Source organism: Triticum aestivum, chromosome 2A, assembly GCF_018294505.1.
Source record: "Triticum aestivum cultivar Chinese Spring chromosome 2A, IWGSC CS RefSeq v2.1, whole genome shotgun sequence".
Taxonomy (NCBI): Eukaryota; Viridiplantae; Streptophyta; class Magnoliopsida; order Poales; family Poaceae; genus Triticum; species Triticum aestivum.
In genome coordinates, this window is record NC_057797.1 from 52,415,465 (window position 1) to 52,429,215 (window position 13,751).

At 46.1% G+C, this 13,751-nt stretch overlaps 1 protein-coding gene across 1 annotated transcript; it reads left to right on the forward strand.

Annotated features, from left to right (window-relative positions):
- The first annotated feature begins 6,880 nt into the window (after window positions 1-6,880).
- LOC123184664 (uncharacterized) lies at window positions 6,881-8,581 on the forward strand. Its single transcript, XM_044596747.1, has 2 exons — window positions 6,881-7,055; window positions 7,137-8,581. The coding sequence occupies exon 2, from the start codon at window positions 7,146-7,148 to the stop codon at window positions 8,376-8,378; it is 1,233 nt and encodes a 410-aa protein (XP_044452682.1). The 5' UTR covers window positions 6,881-7,055; window positions 7,137-7,145; the 3' UTR covers window positions 8,379-8,581.
- The last annotated feature ends 5,170 nt before the right edge of the window (window positions 8,582-13,751 follow it).

Sequence of the window (13,751 nt, forward strand, 5' to 3'; positions counted from 1 at the left end):
TCAGATCTACTATATGATTCACGCTCGACCTTTCGGTCTCCGTGTTCCGAGGCCATATCTGCATATGCTAGGCTCGTCAAGTTTAACCTGAGTATTCTGCGTGTGCAAAAGCTGGCTTGCACCCGTTGTAGATGGACGTAGAGCTTATCACACCCGATCATCACGTGGTGTCTGGGTGGCAACGGTGCATACTCAGGGAGAACACTTCTTGATAATTTAGTGAGAGATCATCTTATAATGCTACCGTCAATCAAAGCAAGATAAGATGCATAAAAGATAAACATCACATGCAATCAATATAAGTGATATGATATGGCCATCATCATCTTGTGCTTGTGATCTCCATCTCCGAAGCACCGTCATGATCACCATCGTCACCGGCGCGACACCTTGATCTCCATCGTAGCATCGTTGTCGTCTCGCCAATCTTATGCTTCCACGACTATCGCTACCGCTTAGTGATAAAGTAAAGCATTACAGCGCGATTGCATTGCATACAATAAAGCGACAACCATATGGCTCCTGCCAGTTGCCGATAACTCGGTTACAAAACATGATCATCTCATACAATAAAATTTAGCATCATGTCTTGACCATATCACATCACAACATGCCCTGCAAAAACAAGTTAGACGTCCTCTACTTTGTTTGTTGCAAGTTTTACGTGGCTGCTACGGGCTTAAGCAAGAACCAATCTTACCTACGCATCAAAACCACAACGATAGTTTGTCAAGTTAATGCCGTTTTAACCTTCGCAAGGACCGGGCGTAGCCACACTCGGTTCAACTAAAGTTGGAGAAACAGTCACCCGCAAGCCACCTATGTGCAAAGCACGTCGGGAGAACCGGTCTCGCGTAAGCGTACGCGTAATGTCGGTCCGGGCCGCTTCATCCAACAATACCGCCGAACCAAAGTATGACATGCTGGTAGGCAGTACGACTTATATCGCCCACAACTCACTTGTGTTCTACTCGTGCATATAACATCAAACCATAAAACCTAGGCTCGGATGCCACTGTTGGGGAATGTAGTAATTTCAAAAAATTTCCTATGCACACGCAAGATCATGGTGATGCATAGCAATGAGAGGGGAGAGTGTTGTCTACGTACCCTCATAGACCGAAGCGGAAGCGTTGACGCAACGTAGAGGAAGTAGTCGTACGTCTTCCCGGTCCAACCAATCCAAGCACCGTTACTCCGGCACCTCCGAGTTCTTGACACACGTACAACTCGAGGACACACCCCGGGCTCCGATCCAGCAAAGCTTCGGGGAGGAGTTTCGTCAGCACGACGGCGTGGTGACGATCTTGATGTTTAACCGTCGCAGGGCTTCGCCTAAGCACCGCTACAATATGATCGAGGTGTAATATCATGGAGGGGGGCACCGCACACGGCTAAGGAACGATCACGAAGATCAACTTGTGTGTCCTAGGGTGCCCCCCTGCCCCCGTATATAAAGGAGCCAAGGGGGGGGGGGTGCGGCCGGCCCTAGTAGGAGGCACGCAGGAGGAGTCCTACTCCTACCGGGAGTAGGACTCCCCTCCCTTTCCTTGTCCAAGTAGGAGAGGGGGAAGGAAGGGAGAGAGGAGAGGAAGGAAAGGGGGGGCGCCGCCCCTCCCTCCTTGTCCAATTCAGACTAGGGGGAGAGGGGGCACGCGGCCTGCCCTGGCTGCCTTTCCTCTTCTCCACTTTAGGCCCATGAGGCCCATTAACCCCCCGGGGGGTTCCGGTAACCCCCCGGTTCTCCGGTTTTATCCGAAACTTCCCCGGAACACTTCCGGTGTCCGAATATAGCCGTCCAGTATATCAATCTTTATGTCTCGACCATTTCGAGACTCCTCGTTATGTCCGTGATCATATCCGGGACTCCGAACAACCTTCGGTACATCAAAATACATAAACTCATAATGAAACTGTCATCGTAACTTTAAGCGTGCGGACCCTACGGTTCGAGAACAATGTAGACATGACCGAGACACGTCTCCGGTAAATAACCAATAGCGGGACCTGGATGCCCATATTAGCTCCTACATATTCTACGAAGATCTTTATCGGTCAGACCGCATAACTACATACGTTGTTCCCTTTGTCATCGGTATGTTACTTGCCCGAGATTCGATCATCGGTATCCAATACCTAGTTCAATCTCGTTACCGGCAAGTCTCTTTACTCGTTCTGTAATACATCATCCTGCAACTAACTCATTAGTTGCAATGCTTGCAAGGCTTAAGTGATGTGCATTACCGAGAGGGCCAAGAGATACCTCTCCGACGATCGGAGTGACAAATCCTAATCTTGAAATACGTCAACCCAACATGTACCTTTGGAGACACCTGTAGAGCACCTTTATAATCACCCAGTTACGTTGTGACGTTTGGTAGCACACAAAGTGTTCCTCTGGCACACGGGAGTTACATAATCTCATAGTCATAGGAACATGTATAAGTCATGAAGAAAGCAATAGCAACATACTAAACGATCGGGTGCTAATGCTAATGGAATGGGTCATGTCAATCAGATCATTCAACTAATGATGTGATCCCATTTAATCAAATAACAACTCTTTGTTTATGGTTAGGAAACATAACCATCTTTGATTAACGAGCTAGTCAAGTAGAGGCATACTAGTGACACTTTGTTTGTCTATGTATTCACACATGTATTATGTTTCTGGTTAATACAATTCTTGTTGGGGAACGCAGTAATTTCAAAAAAATTCCTACGCACACACAAGATCATGGTGATGCATAGCAACGAGAGGGGAGAGTGTTGTCTATGTACCCTCGTAGACCGCAACGGAAGCGGTGACGCAACGTAGAGGAAGTAGTCGTACGTCTTCTCGATCCAACCGATCCAAGCACCGTTACTCTGGCACCTCCGAGTTCTTAGCACACGTACAGCTCGATGACGTTCCCCGGGCTCCGATCCAGCAAAGCGTCGGGGAAGAGTTTCATCAGCACGACGGCGTGATGATGATGATGATGTTCTACCGACGCAGGGCTTCGCCTAAGCACTACAACGGTATGACCGAGGTGGAATATGGTGGAGGGGGGCACCGCACACGGCTAAGGAACGATCTCAAGGACCAACTTGTGTGTTCTAGGGTGCCCCCCTGCCCCCGTATATAAAGGAGCCAAGGGGAGGGGTGGCCGGCCAGGTGTGGCGCGCCAAGGGGAGTCCTACTCCCACCGGGAGTAGGACTCCTAGTTGGACAAGGAGAGAGAGGGGGGAAATAGGAGGAAGAGAGGAAGGAAAGGGGGGGGCGCCGCCCCCCTTCCCTTGTCCTATTCGGACTAGGAAGGGGAGGGGCGCGCGTCCACCTCTTGCCTCCTCTCCTCTTCTCCCTTAAGGCCCATGTAGGCCCAATAACCCTCGGGGGGTTCCGGTAACCCCCCGGTACTCCGGTAAAATGCCGATTTCGCCCGGAACAATTCCGATGTCCAAATATAGGCTTCCAATATATCAATCTTTATGTCTCGACCATTTCGAGACTCCTCGTCATGTCCATGATCACATCCGGGACTCCGAACTAACTTCGGTACATCAAAATGCATAAACTCATAATAACTATCATCGTAACGTTAAGCGCGCGGACCCTACGGTTCGAGAACAATGCAGACATGACCGAGACACGTCTCCGGTCAATAACCAATAGCGGGACCTGGATGCCCATATTGGCTCCTACATATTCTACGAAGATCTTTATCGGTCAGACCGCATAACAACATACGTTGTTCCCTTTGTCATCGGTATGTTACTTGCCCGAGATTCGATCGTCGGTATCCAATACCTAGTTCAATCTCGTTACCGGCAAGTCTCTTTTCTCATTCCGTAATACATCATCTCACAACTAACATATTAGTTGTAATGCTTGCAAGGCTTATGTGATGTGCATTACTGAGAGGGCCCAGAGATACCTCTCCGACAATCGGAGTGACAAATCCTAATCTCGAAATACGCCAACCCAACATCTCCCTTTGGAGACACCTGTAATGCTCCTTTATAATCACCCAGTTACATTGTGATGTTTGGTAGCACCCAAAGTGTTCCTCCGGAAAACGGGAGTTGCATAATCTCATAGTCATAGGAACATGTATAAGTCATGAAGAAAGCAATAGCAACATACTAAACGATCGGGTGCTAAGCTAATGGAATGGGTCATGTCAATCAGATCATTCAACTAATGATGTGATCCTGTTAATCAAATAACAACTCTTCTGTTCATGGTTAGGAAACATAACCATATTTGATTAACGAGCTAGTCAAGTAGAGGCATACTAGTGACACTCTGTTTGTCTATGTATTCACACATGTATTATGTTTCCGGTTAATACAATTCTAGCATGAATAATAAACATTTATCATGAAATAAGGAAATAAATAATAACTTTATTATTGCCTCTAGGGCATATTTCCTTCAATTCTAGCATGAATAATAAACATTTATCATGATATAAGGAAATAAATAGTAACTTTATTATTGCCTCTAGGGCATATTTCCTTCACGACCTACTATCCTTCTTTGCCTTTGCTGCTGCTAGCTTGAGTGCAGCGGCGGCAGCAGCAGTAGTAGTTGGCTCAACGAGCACTACTGGCACATAGAGGGAATCAGACTCGAACACCTCTGAATCAGGTGCCATCTCGGACATAGGCTGCGAGTCCTCGACAAACGATGGAGCAAACTGGCTGTCGGACACGACAAGGGCCTGACTAAGATCTTGCGTATGTGTGGTCATGTCCTACAATCGTAGCACACATTGACAGTGAGCATGGCACACAACATACCAGACAATCCATGAAAGTAGGAGCATACATGTACATGGTTCATCACTATCATAGCAAGCACATGCTTCATCACTATCATACTAAGCATACATGTACATGGTTCATCACTATCATAGCAAGCACATGACCACCAATACCTACAAATCACAGATCTGAGCATGATTCAACACAAGCACAAGGTTCAACTTCAAACTCTACTACTAATCTAGCCTACCACAGGCTTGAACATCTAGCAATACCACAAATTGTAACCGCAGCATAGCAACCAACCATATCAGCTCACAGATCAGACCACTAATCAACCACGCGTATAGATCAAACCTTAGCTGTAGCTCAGATCTAGCTAGAAGGAACAGTGAGAAAGGGGATTGAACTCATAGAGGCCATGGCTGCAGCTTGAGGACGAGGGGGGACGGTGGTGGAAGATGAACGCCGGCCGGTGAAGGAGCTCTGACGCCGTGGACAGCCGGCCGATGAAGATGCGCCGCTTACCTGCTCGTCGGTGCCGATGCGCGTCGGCGGGAAAGCGTGAACGGAGGAAGAATGGTGGCAGGAGTTGGGGCGGTGAGGGAGGGGCTAAATAGGGGATGGAGCGGCGGGAGGTGAGCCGAAATCCTCCCGTCCGATTTTTCGGCGACGCGGGCGAGCTCGCGCCATCTCCCCTGCTCGCACGAGAGGAGAAGCACGTCGCCCTCCCCTGCCTCGCCCTGGCCAGGCTCGCGAGCTACTGCCGAATCGTGCGTTGCCCCTGGGCCTGGCCTGGACGTGCTTTAAGCTTCGTCCGATGCGGGCCGCACAGTGAATGCAGGAAACCAAACGGGCCAAATTCTTCCCGTCCAGGCCAGGCTGGGCTTCACGTGGGCAACCAAACACGTCCTAGTAAGTAACTAATTCACCGAATACGAAGATGACAAAATGATTGAAGGAAACACCAGTTGTTGGCACCTTCCCCTAAAGTTCTTTATTTAACTACATGTAGTTCTTGACATGTGTGTACTCTCTAAACCTCTCACAAGATATTGCTTACACTCACATATTTTAGAATATACTAGTAGGATATATTTTTTTCTTTGATAAAGGGCGCTTTTATTATTTCAAAATGTAGCATCAAGCGAATACAAAGTATTATGAGTAACATCCGGCCTCAACATAATTAAGACGCACACAGCCAAGTCTAAAAGAAAAACAAAAATTCATGAAATAAAAATCGACAAATCGGCAACAATAAAGTCCGATAGACCGAAACTGTGCCTATGTCGAAGGAGGTGATTGATCAATCCGTAGGTTATGTTGTCATCCATATTGGAAAAAAAACTCGGTAGCCATGTCAGAATAAATTCGAGGCACTCCGTCGATCATCCGAGGACCAAGCAATCACACGAGCACGACACCGAGATTTGTTAACGAGGTTCACCGATATGGTTACATCCCCGGGGCTTGAGTACGGACGATCCTCCCCGTGACACCGTCACAATACCGCACCCGGCCACCCGGGCGCCGGCACACGCCGCCGGCTCCCCCTTGCGCGCCTGTGCTATTATGTTGGCATAGGTTACATCGTGTGTCTACCCTCGCTATATAAGAGAGGCCTAGGATACAAGTGTCCTATTAGGACACGACTTCATATCCTATCTAAACATAATACAACTTAGAGTCCAACTGTAACCTACCTTGTACACAATATTCGACACAACTCCAATAAGCCACATGCTCTAATCGTGTACACACTGTCTTGAACAAGGGTTAGTGCATCACATCCTTCATAAAAAGAAGTAACTATTCACAAGCCGGCATATATGCTAGTGCTGAAGAAACATTGTTTCCTTCACAAGTCCGCAGAAATCAGTCGAGACGAAATAGATTTTCGTGCAAGTGAGGATTAACAATTCAAATCTTTATGTCATTGTCACTTTGAACTGTCATGCACTTCATTGGTGACCACCGAGCAAACTTTCTGTGTGAAAAGGGCCAGACATGCCAGATTTGTCAAAAAGAAAGAAAAAACCTATGGGCGTTGGTCATGAGCCTATCCGAATTATAACGCCCATAAACCACAGCAGCGGAGACCCAAACCCTCCCCCCGCCCGCCCCCCTCAATCCCCCGATCTCTTCCTCGCTGGACCACAGCGAGTTGCTCGCACGAGCGCCCTCTTCCTCGAGTCCGGCAGTCAGATTCGCTGCCCAAACCGACCGTGCGAGGCGATCACGGAGCCGCCATAGCTCGCCATCGTCTCCTGATTAGCTATCCCCCTCCGTCTGTCCCGCCACAGGTAAACCCTCTCGCCTCTGCATGCCCAAAGAACCCGTCACCCGCAATCCTGACGTTTCCTCCTTTTATTTTTCAACAACAGTTGATCGGAATGGAATCTGACGAGCGCCGGCGACCAGTCACCATGCCGGGAACCGGAGGGCCGACCGTCCTGGACGACCTTCCCGAGTGGGTCGTCGTGGAAGAGATTCTCATCCGCTTGCTGCCCAAGGACATCCTCCGCTGCCGCGCTGTCTGCAGGTGGTGGCACAGCGCCACCTCCACCAAGAAGTTCATCCTGGAGCACCACCGCCGCCAGCCCTTGCTCCCGATCCTCAGCCAAGTCATCGACCCGCCACCGCCGGAAACCCACCTCTTATTTTCCTTTGACGCCGGTGCAGGCCAGCAACAGCTCTGCCCTGTCATCCAGACCTACTACCATGATACACTCCACGCTTCCCTTGATGGCCTCCTCATATTCTCCCACAGATCTGTGGTGTCTGAGTTCTTCATCTGCAACCCGGTCATCCGCAAGTGTGCCCCCCTAGCGAAGCCTCAAACCCAAGAGGTTTTTTTCCCCCGGATTGTCGGCTTCTACCGGCACCAACCGTCCGGAGGAGAGTACCGGGTGCTTTGGGCCTCTACTAACGCACATGACACAAAAACTTTCTACTACGCCACAGCAGTGGGATCCGATGGTACAAGATACATCGGACAAGGATGCATCCGAGAACCAACATCCTCGTCCCCTTCCTTGGAATTGGAGTTTGACAGGGGCCTGCCCGGTTCGTCAATATTGCCACCAGTCCACTACCATGGCAGCCTGCACTGGACAATTGAAAAACACCAAGGCTGGGATGCTGACTACATAATGGTGTTCAACACAGCATATGAAACATTTCGGTTGATGTGTCGTCCTGCCCAGTTGCGCAACTGCTTACATGAGACGTTGCTGGAGATGGATGACACTCTTGCTTTGTCCAGCATCAGCCATGACAAACGCACCATAGATATTTGGCGGGTACATGACTATGATGCCGAAATCTGGTCTTTCAAGCATCGGATTAATTTGACTGGGATGGATCCATCATCACTTGTCGATCCAAATCATACAATAATCCCTAGGATGGCTGTGCTCAATAGGGGTGAGATGCTGATCCAGTTCACTCATTGGTGCGTGTTGGATTTTGACATCAATGGCAAATTTTTAGGATATGTGAAAAGTGAAGATGGCCAAGAAATCTACTGGTGGGTTACCTGGCATTACCTGCAGGAGAGCATTATTCCCCTTCCACTGTTCCATGAGATGAGAGAAGATGATGGTGCGAATCAGTGGCGGAGCTAGACAGAATTGGCTGGGGGGGCGAATGGTAAAATATGAGTGCTTGGGAGGCCAAAAGCTAAAATATTTCTCATCTAAACCCTCACAGTAGGGTTGTAGGATGATGTGCTTGATCTGGATGTTCTACACTTCTGGTTTGCTGTGCCATTGTAGTATCTATTCTATATGAGCCTTATCTTTTGTTCTTAGTTGGTCTTCTTAGTGCTGCTTGTAAAACTGAACAATTTGGATGGTAGCAAAGCACCTCTGCTGTCGTCATTTGGTGTCTATTGTCTTGCCTTTATCACCATGTTCAAGTTCTGAACTATGGAGAATTTTTGCTATATGACTAGTGTATCCCCCTCATTTACTTCCAGTTTGCATATTTTTTGGAACCACGAAAGGCATGGTTGCAACTAGGAACAGACAATTGCGCCCTAAGATATTGTGTCGAACAACACTTATCCAGAATCAGTATGCCAATGGCTAGACATCTGCTTTCTTTCTGACAAAGAATTTCGTAGGTTATTTTGTTACGGCTATTCTTGGAATTCTTAGGAATTAATTTTGGTTCGTTGGTTGTGACATGTTTGAAGAAATAAATTCGTACTTTGGTTGTATGTTTGTAGACTGGTAGTGTTGCCAGGGTCTTAACTTTTTGGCAGAAATGAGTTGGACATGTCAGGTGCACTATTTGTAGAATTCTCATTCTTCCGGTCAATGTTTAAGTGAACAGTTTGTAGATCTCTTTATTCGTAAGTTGCTTCTATCCACATGATTTGGCTGGCACAGCAAATTTTTCTTTGAAATTACACTGGCGCGCCATGAATATGTAGTGCAAGTGGGAATACATATATTCAGATTTTTCCATGTTTCTTTTTCGCGTTTCCAAAGGAACTGAAGAACATATGGTGCTATGATTTTGGCAAATAAGATCACGAAATAGTAGTTCCTAGACTTTATCTTGCATCTCAGGTTGCCAGAATAGAGGTTTTACCGTTTTAGGATTAGATTATCTGAGATTCAGGTGGTCTTTTGCGGGAAGCAGGTTCCGCGGGAACAACACTAGACATATCAAAACAGAAGACAAAAGACGGTGTTAAATCTTCTGGCGTTTCAGTGTTAAACCTTCTTTTTGAAGCCACGAGGAACTTTGGAGCTGGGGCACCTTGCAAATGTAGGTGGCATGCTGAAATTCGTATTGAGATCATGAGATCAGGGTTCTCGGACCATAGCTAAAAGCAAGCATCTTAACCTACCACACCTGGTTGCACAGGGACTTTATTCTGTTGAGCAAGCTGATGAATCAACAGAGCATCATTTTTTGCCCCCAGTTGACCGCTAAGCTAGCTTTGCTAATTTGGAATAGTTAACTGCACTTTTGAGATGTCTTATGATAGCAGAGGTGTATAGCACTTTTAACAATGCACCTTGGAAGGATAAGGAGGCAGCCAAACTGTTTCAGTTTACTGGTGTAGTGTAAGCATGAACTGAACTGAGCTCTCAACTTAGTAGACTCTGCTCTCTGTTTATGCAGTACGATAATCCTGATTCTGCTAGATGGATGGATGGATTCTAAGCTGGGTGGATGTAAAAATCCGTTAGTTTGATCGCCCACTGACTGCAGTAAGTAATACTTGGCCAACATTTTCTGTTCCGAGCAACCAACAAAAGCTCGGCCTTCTCTTAAGAAGATGACGAGAATTGACGAGTTAACAAGGGATATGGGAAGCTTCTACCGCTTGCTTACTCACTAGATTAAAAAAAAACTAACAGGATGTAAAATGAAAGAAAATAACGTAATACTCCCTTCGTCTCATAATATAAGTTCGTTTTGCAAGCTAGAACAGCTAGCAAAACGATCTCATATTGTGAGACGGAGGGAGTACTAAATATTGCAATTACCAGATATTTCTTTATTTCTGCCAATACAATGTCCATTCGTACAACACTCTGGCCTGGCAAACAAGAAGACTCAGTGCAGCCAGCTTTTGATAAGGAGATGACTGTGGCCCTCTCAACTACCAGGACAAAGAAGAACATGCAGATGAAGTAAGCGCTAAGCTTATTTTGTGTGTGACTTGGTTTATGTTTCCATCCTTCTAGATTTACGGTAAGAGCGACAATTTCTTAAACATATTAGACAAAAGCTATATGGTGTTTTCCTTAGGATGTATTGCAGCATTCCGGTTTCTGCTCTTGGTTCTTTTACCATAAAGTCTGAATATAAATTTGCAAGGTCTCTTATTCTTTATTTAATCTATGCATTAGTTGAGACATACCCTGAATGCAGGATTACTCATTATACTCATGTTCATCTGATGTTATGTTTTTTAATTATGTACATGTTTTTTATTATGTACTTTCTCTGATCCAAAATAAGTATCGCGGTTTAAACAAAGGTTAGTTCAACTTTAATTAAAAACGGTGCAATTGTTCAACTTTAGTTCGAAACCGCGCCACTTATTTGGATCGGAGGGAGTACAACATTTATGTGTGTGAACATGTGGCATGCTTTAAAAATGCATATTGTTGTGCATCGATTTTTTCATGGTCATTGTTATTCTACTTTTTAGAATAGAATTTTAAATTTATAATATACTCATCCGAATTTTATGCGAACATCTCTACCAGATCCTGCAAAACCTCGCCACCCTATGATTCCAGCCGTTTTACCGAATGGAGCCTTTTTTGGCTCGAACAGGTTAGTTAAATATAGAGTGAATTCCACTTTTTACCCCATATTTATACATTTGTGACACTAATTACCCCTTCGAATGAAAATTCGTCTAGAATACCCCTTTTGAAATCTTTGGACCCTTGTTTTTTGATGCGTGTCCATCAGGTAAGGTGTGAGGTGACGCCCTGTATCCAAAAACATGTGGACGACCACAAGGAGTGGAATAGATAGACAAGAGAAGCTTGGACAAGATCGCCAATGATGCCCTCCGATCCTTACAATTTTTTTTACAAATCAATGACGCAACATGCCGATCCTATCGACCATAAACAGACAAAATGTAAAACTGGGGTAAAACCGTGTTAAAAGTCTCCAAAAATCTGATATTTCGATAAAAGTTCCTTTAAATAGGGTAATATGTGTCAAATGTACAACTACAAGGTAAAAAATGGAATTCACTCTTAAATATAGCATGGCATGTAAACTTTTTACAGGCGGCCCGCAAACCGACCGCTCCAGCGCAATATCTACGGCTCCAGCTCTCTTTTACCGGACACAAACCCTATCCCTTCGCCTCAACCCCTCTTGCGCCGCCGCTACCATGCCCTAACTTCGGCATCAAATCGCACCTCGAATCTATTGTGTTTTCTCCTCCATGGCAGGTGCTTCTCACGGGCATGGCCACTGTGATAGGTCTGAAGGAAATATGCCCTAGAGGCAATAATAAAGTTATTATTTATTTCCTTATCTGATGATAAATGTTTATTATTCATGCTAGAATTGTATTAACCGGAAACATGATACATGTGTGAATACATAGACAAACAGAGTGTCACTATTATGCCTCTACTTGACTAGCTTGTTGATCAAAGATGGTTATGTTTCCTAGCCATAGACAAAGAGTTGTCATTTGATTAACAGGATCACATCATTAGGAGAATGATGTGATTGACTTGACCCATTCCGTTAGCTTAGCACTTGATCGTTTTAGTTTGTTGCTATTGCTTTCTTCATGACTTATACATGTTCCTATGACTATGAGATTATGCAACTCCCGTTTACCGGAGGAACACTTTGTGTGCTACCAAACGTCACAACGTAACTGGGTGATTATAAAGGTGCTCTACAGGTGTCTCCAAAGGTACTTGTTGGGTTAGCGTATTTCAAGATTAGGATTTGTCACTCCGATTGTCGGAGAGGTATCTCTGGGCCCACTCGGTAATACACATCACTTAAGCCTTGCAAGCATTGCAACTAATGAGTTAGTAGCGGGATGATGTATTACAGAACGAGTAAAGAGACTTGCTGGTAACGAGATTGAACTAGGTATTGAGATACCGACGATCGAATCTCGAGCAAGTAACATACCGATGACAAAGGGAACAACGTATGTTGTTATGCGGTTCGACCGATAAAGATCTTCGTAGAATATGTAGGAGCCAATATGGGCATCCAGGTTCCGCTATTCGTTATTGACCAGAGAAGTGTCTCCGTCATGTCTACATAGTTCTCGAACCCATAGGGTCCGCACGCTTAACGTTCGTTGACGATATAGTATTTATGAGTTATGTATGTTGGTAACCGAATGTTGTTCGGAGTTCCGGATAAGATCACAGAAATGACGAGGAACTCCGAAATGGTCCGGAGATAAAGTTTGATATATGGGATAATAATGTTTGGTCTCCGGAAGGGTTCCGGAATTCACCAGAAGGGGTTCCGAATGTTTCCCGAAATATTTGGTTACGAGAACACTTTATTTGGGCCAAAGGGGAAAGCCCACAAGGTTTTTGAAAAAGCGCAAAAGGAAATTTTGCGGAGTCCAGAGGCCAGATGTCAGGGTCCCTGGCGTCTGGGTCCAGACACCAGGAACCCTGGCGTCTGGCCCTGGAGTCCGAGAAGGACTCTTGCCTTTCGGGTGAAACCGACTTTGTGGAGGCTTTTACTCCAAGTTTCGACCCCAAGGCTCAACATATAAAGAGAGGGGTAGGGCTAGCACCCAAGACATATCAAGAAACACCAAGCCGTGTGCCGGCTACCCCATCCCCTCTAGTTTATCCTCTGTCATAGTTTTCGTAGTGCTTAGGCGAAGCCCTGCGGAGATTGTTCTTCACCAACACCGTCACCATGCTGTCGTGCTGCCGGAACTCATCTACTACTTCACCCCTCTTGCTGGATCGAGAAGGCGAGGATGTCATCGAGCTAAACGTGTGCTGAACGCGGAGGTGTCGTACGTTCGGTGCTTGATCGGGACGGATCGTGAAGGTGTACGACTACATCAACCGCGTTGACAAACGCTTCCGCTTTCAGTCTATGAGGGTACGTAGACATACTCTCCCCTCTCGTTGCTATGCATCACCATGATCCTGTGTGCGTAGGAATTTTTTTGAAATTACTACGTTCCCCAACAATGGCATCCGAGCCAGGTTTTATGCGTAGATGTTATATGCACGAGTAGAACACAAGTGAGTTGTGGACGATACAAGTCATACTGCTTACCAGCATGTCATACTTTGGTTCGGCGATATTGTTGGATGAAGCGGCCCGGACCGACATTACGCGTACGCTTACGCGCGACTGGTTCTACGAACATGCTTTGCACATAGGTGGCTGGCGGGTGTCAGTTTCTCCAACTTTAGTTGAACCAAGTGTGGCTACGCCCGGTCCTTGAGAAGGTTAAAACAACACTAACTTGACGAACTATCGTTGTGGTTTTGATG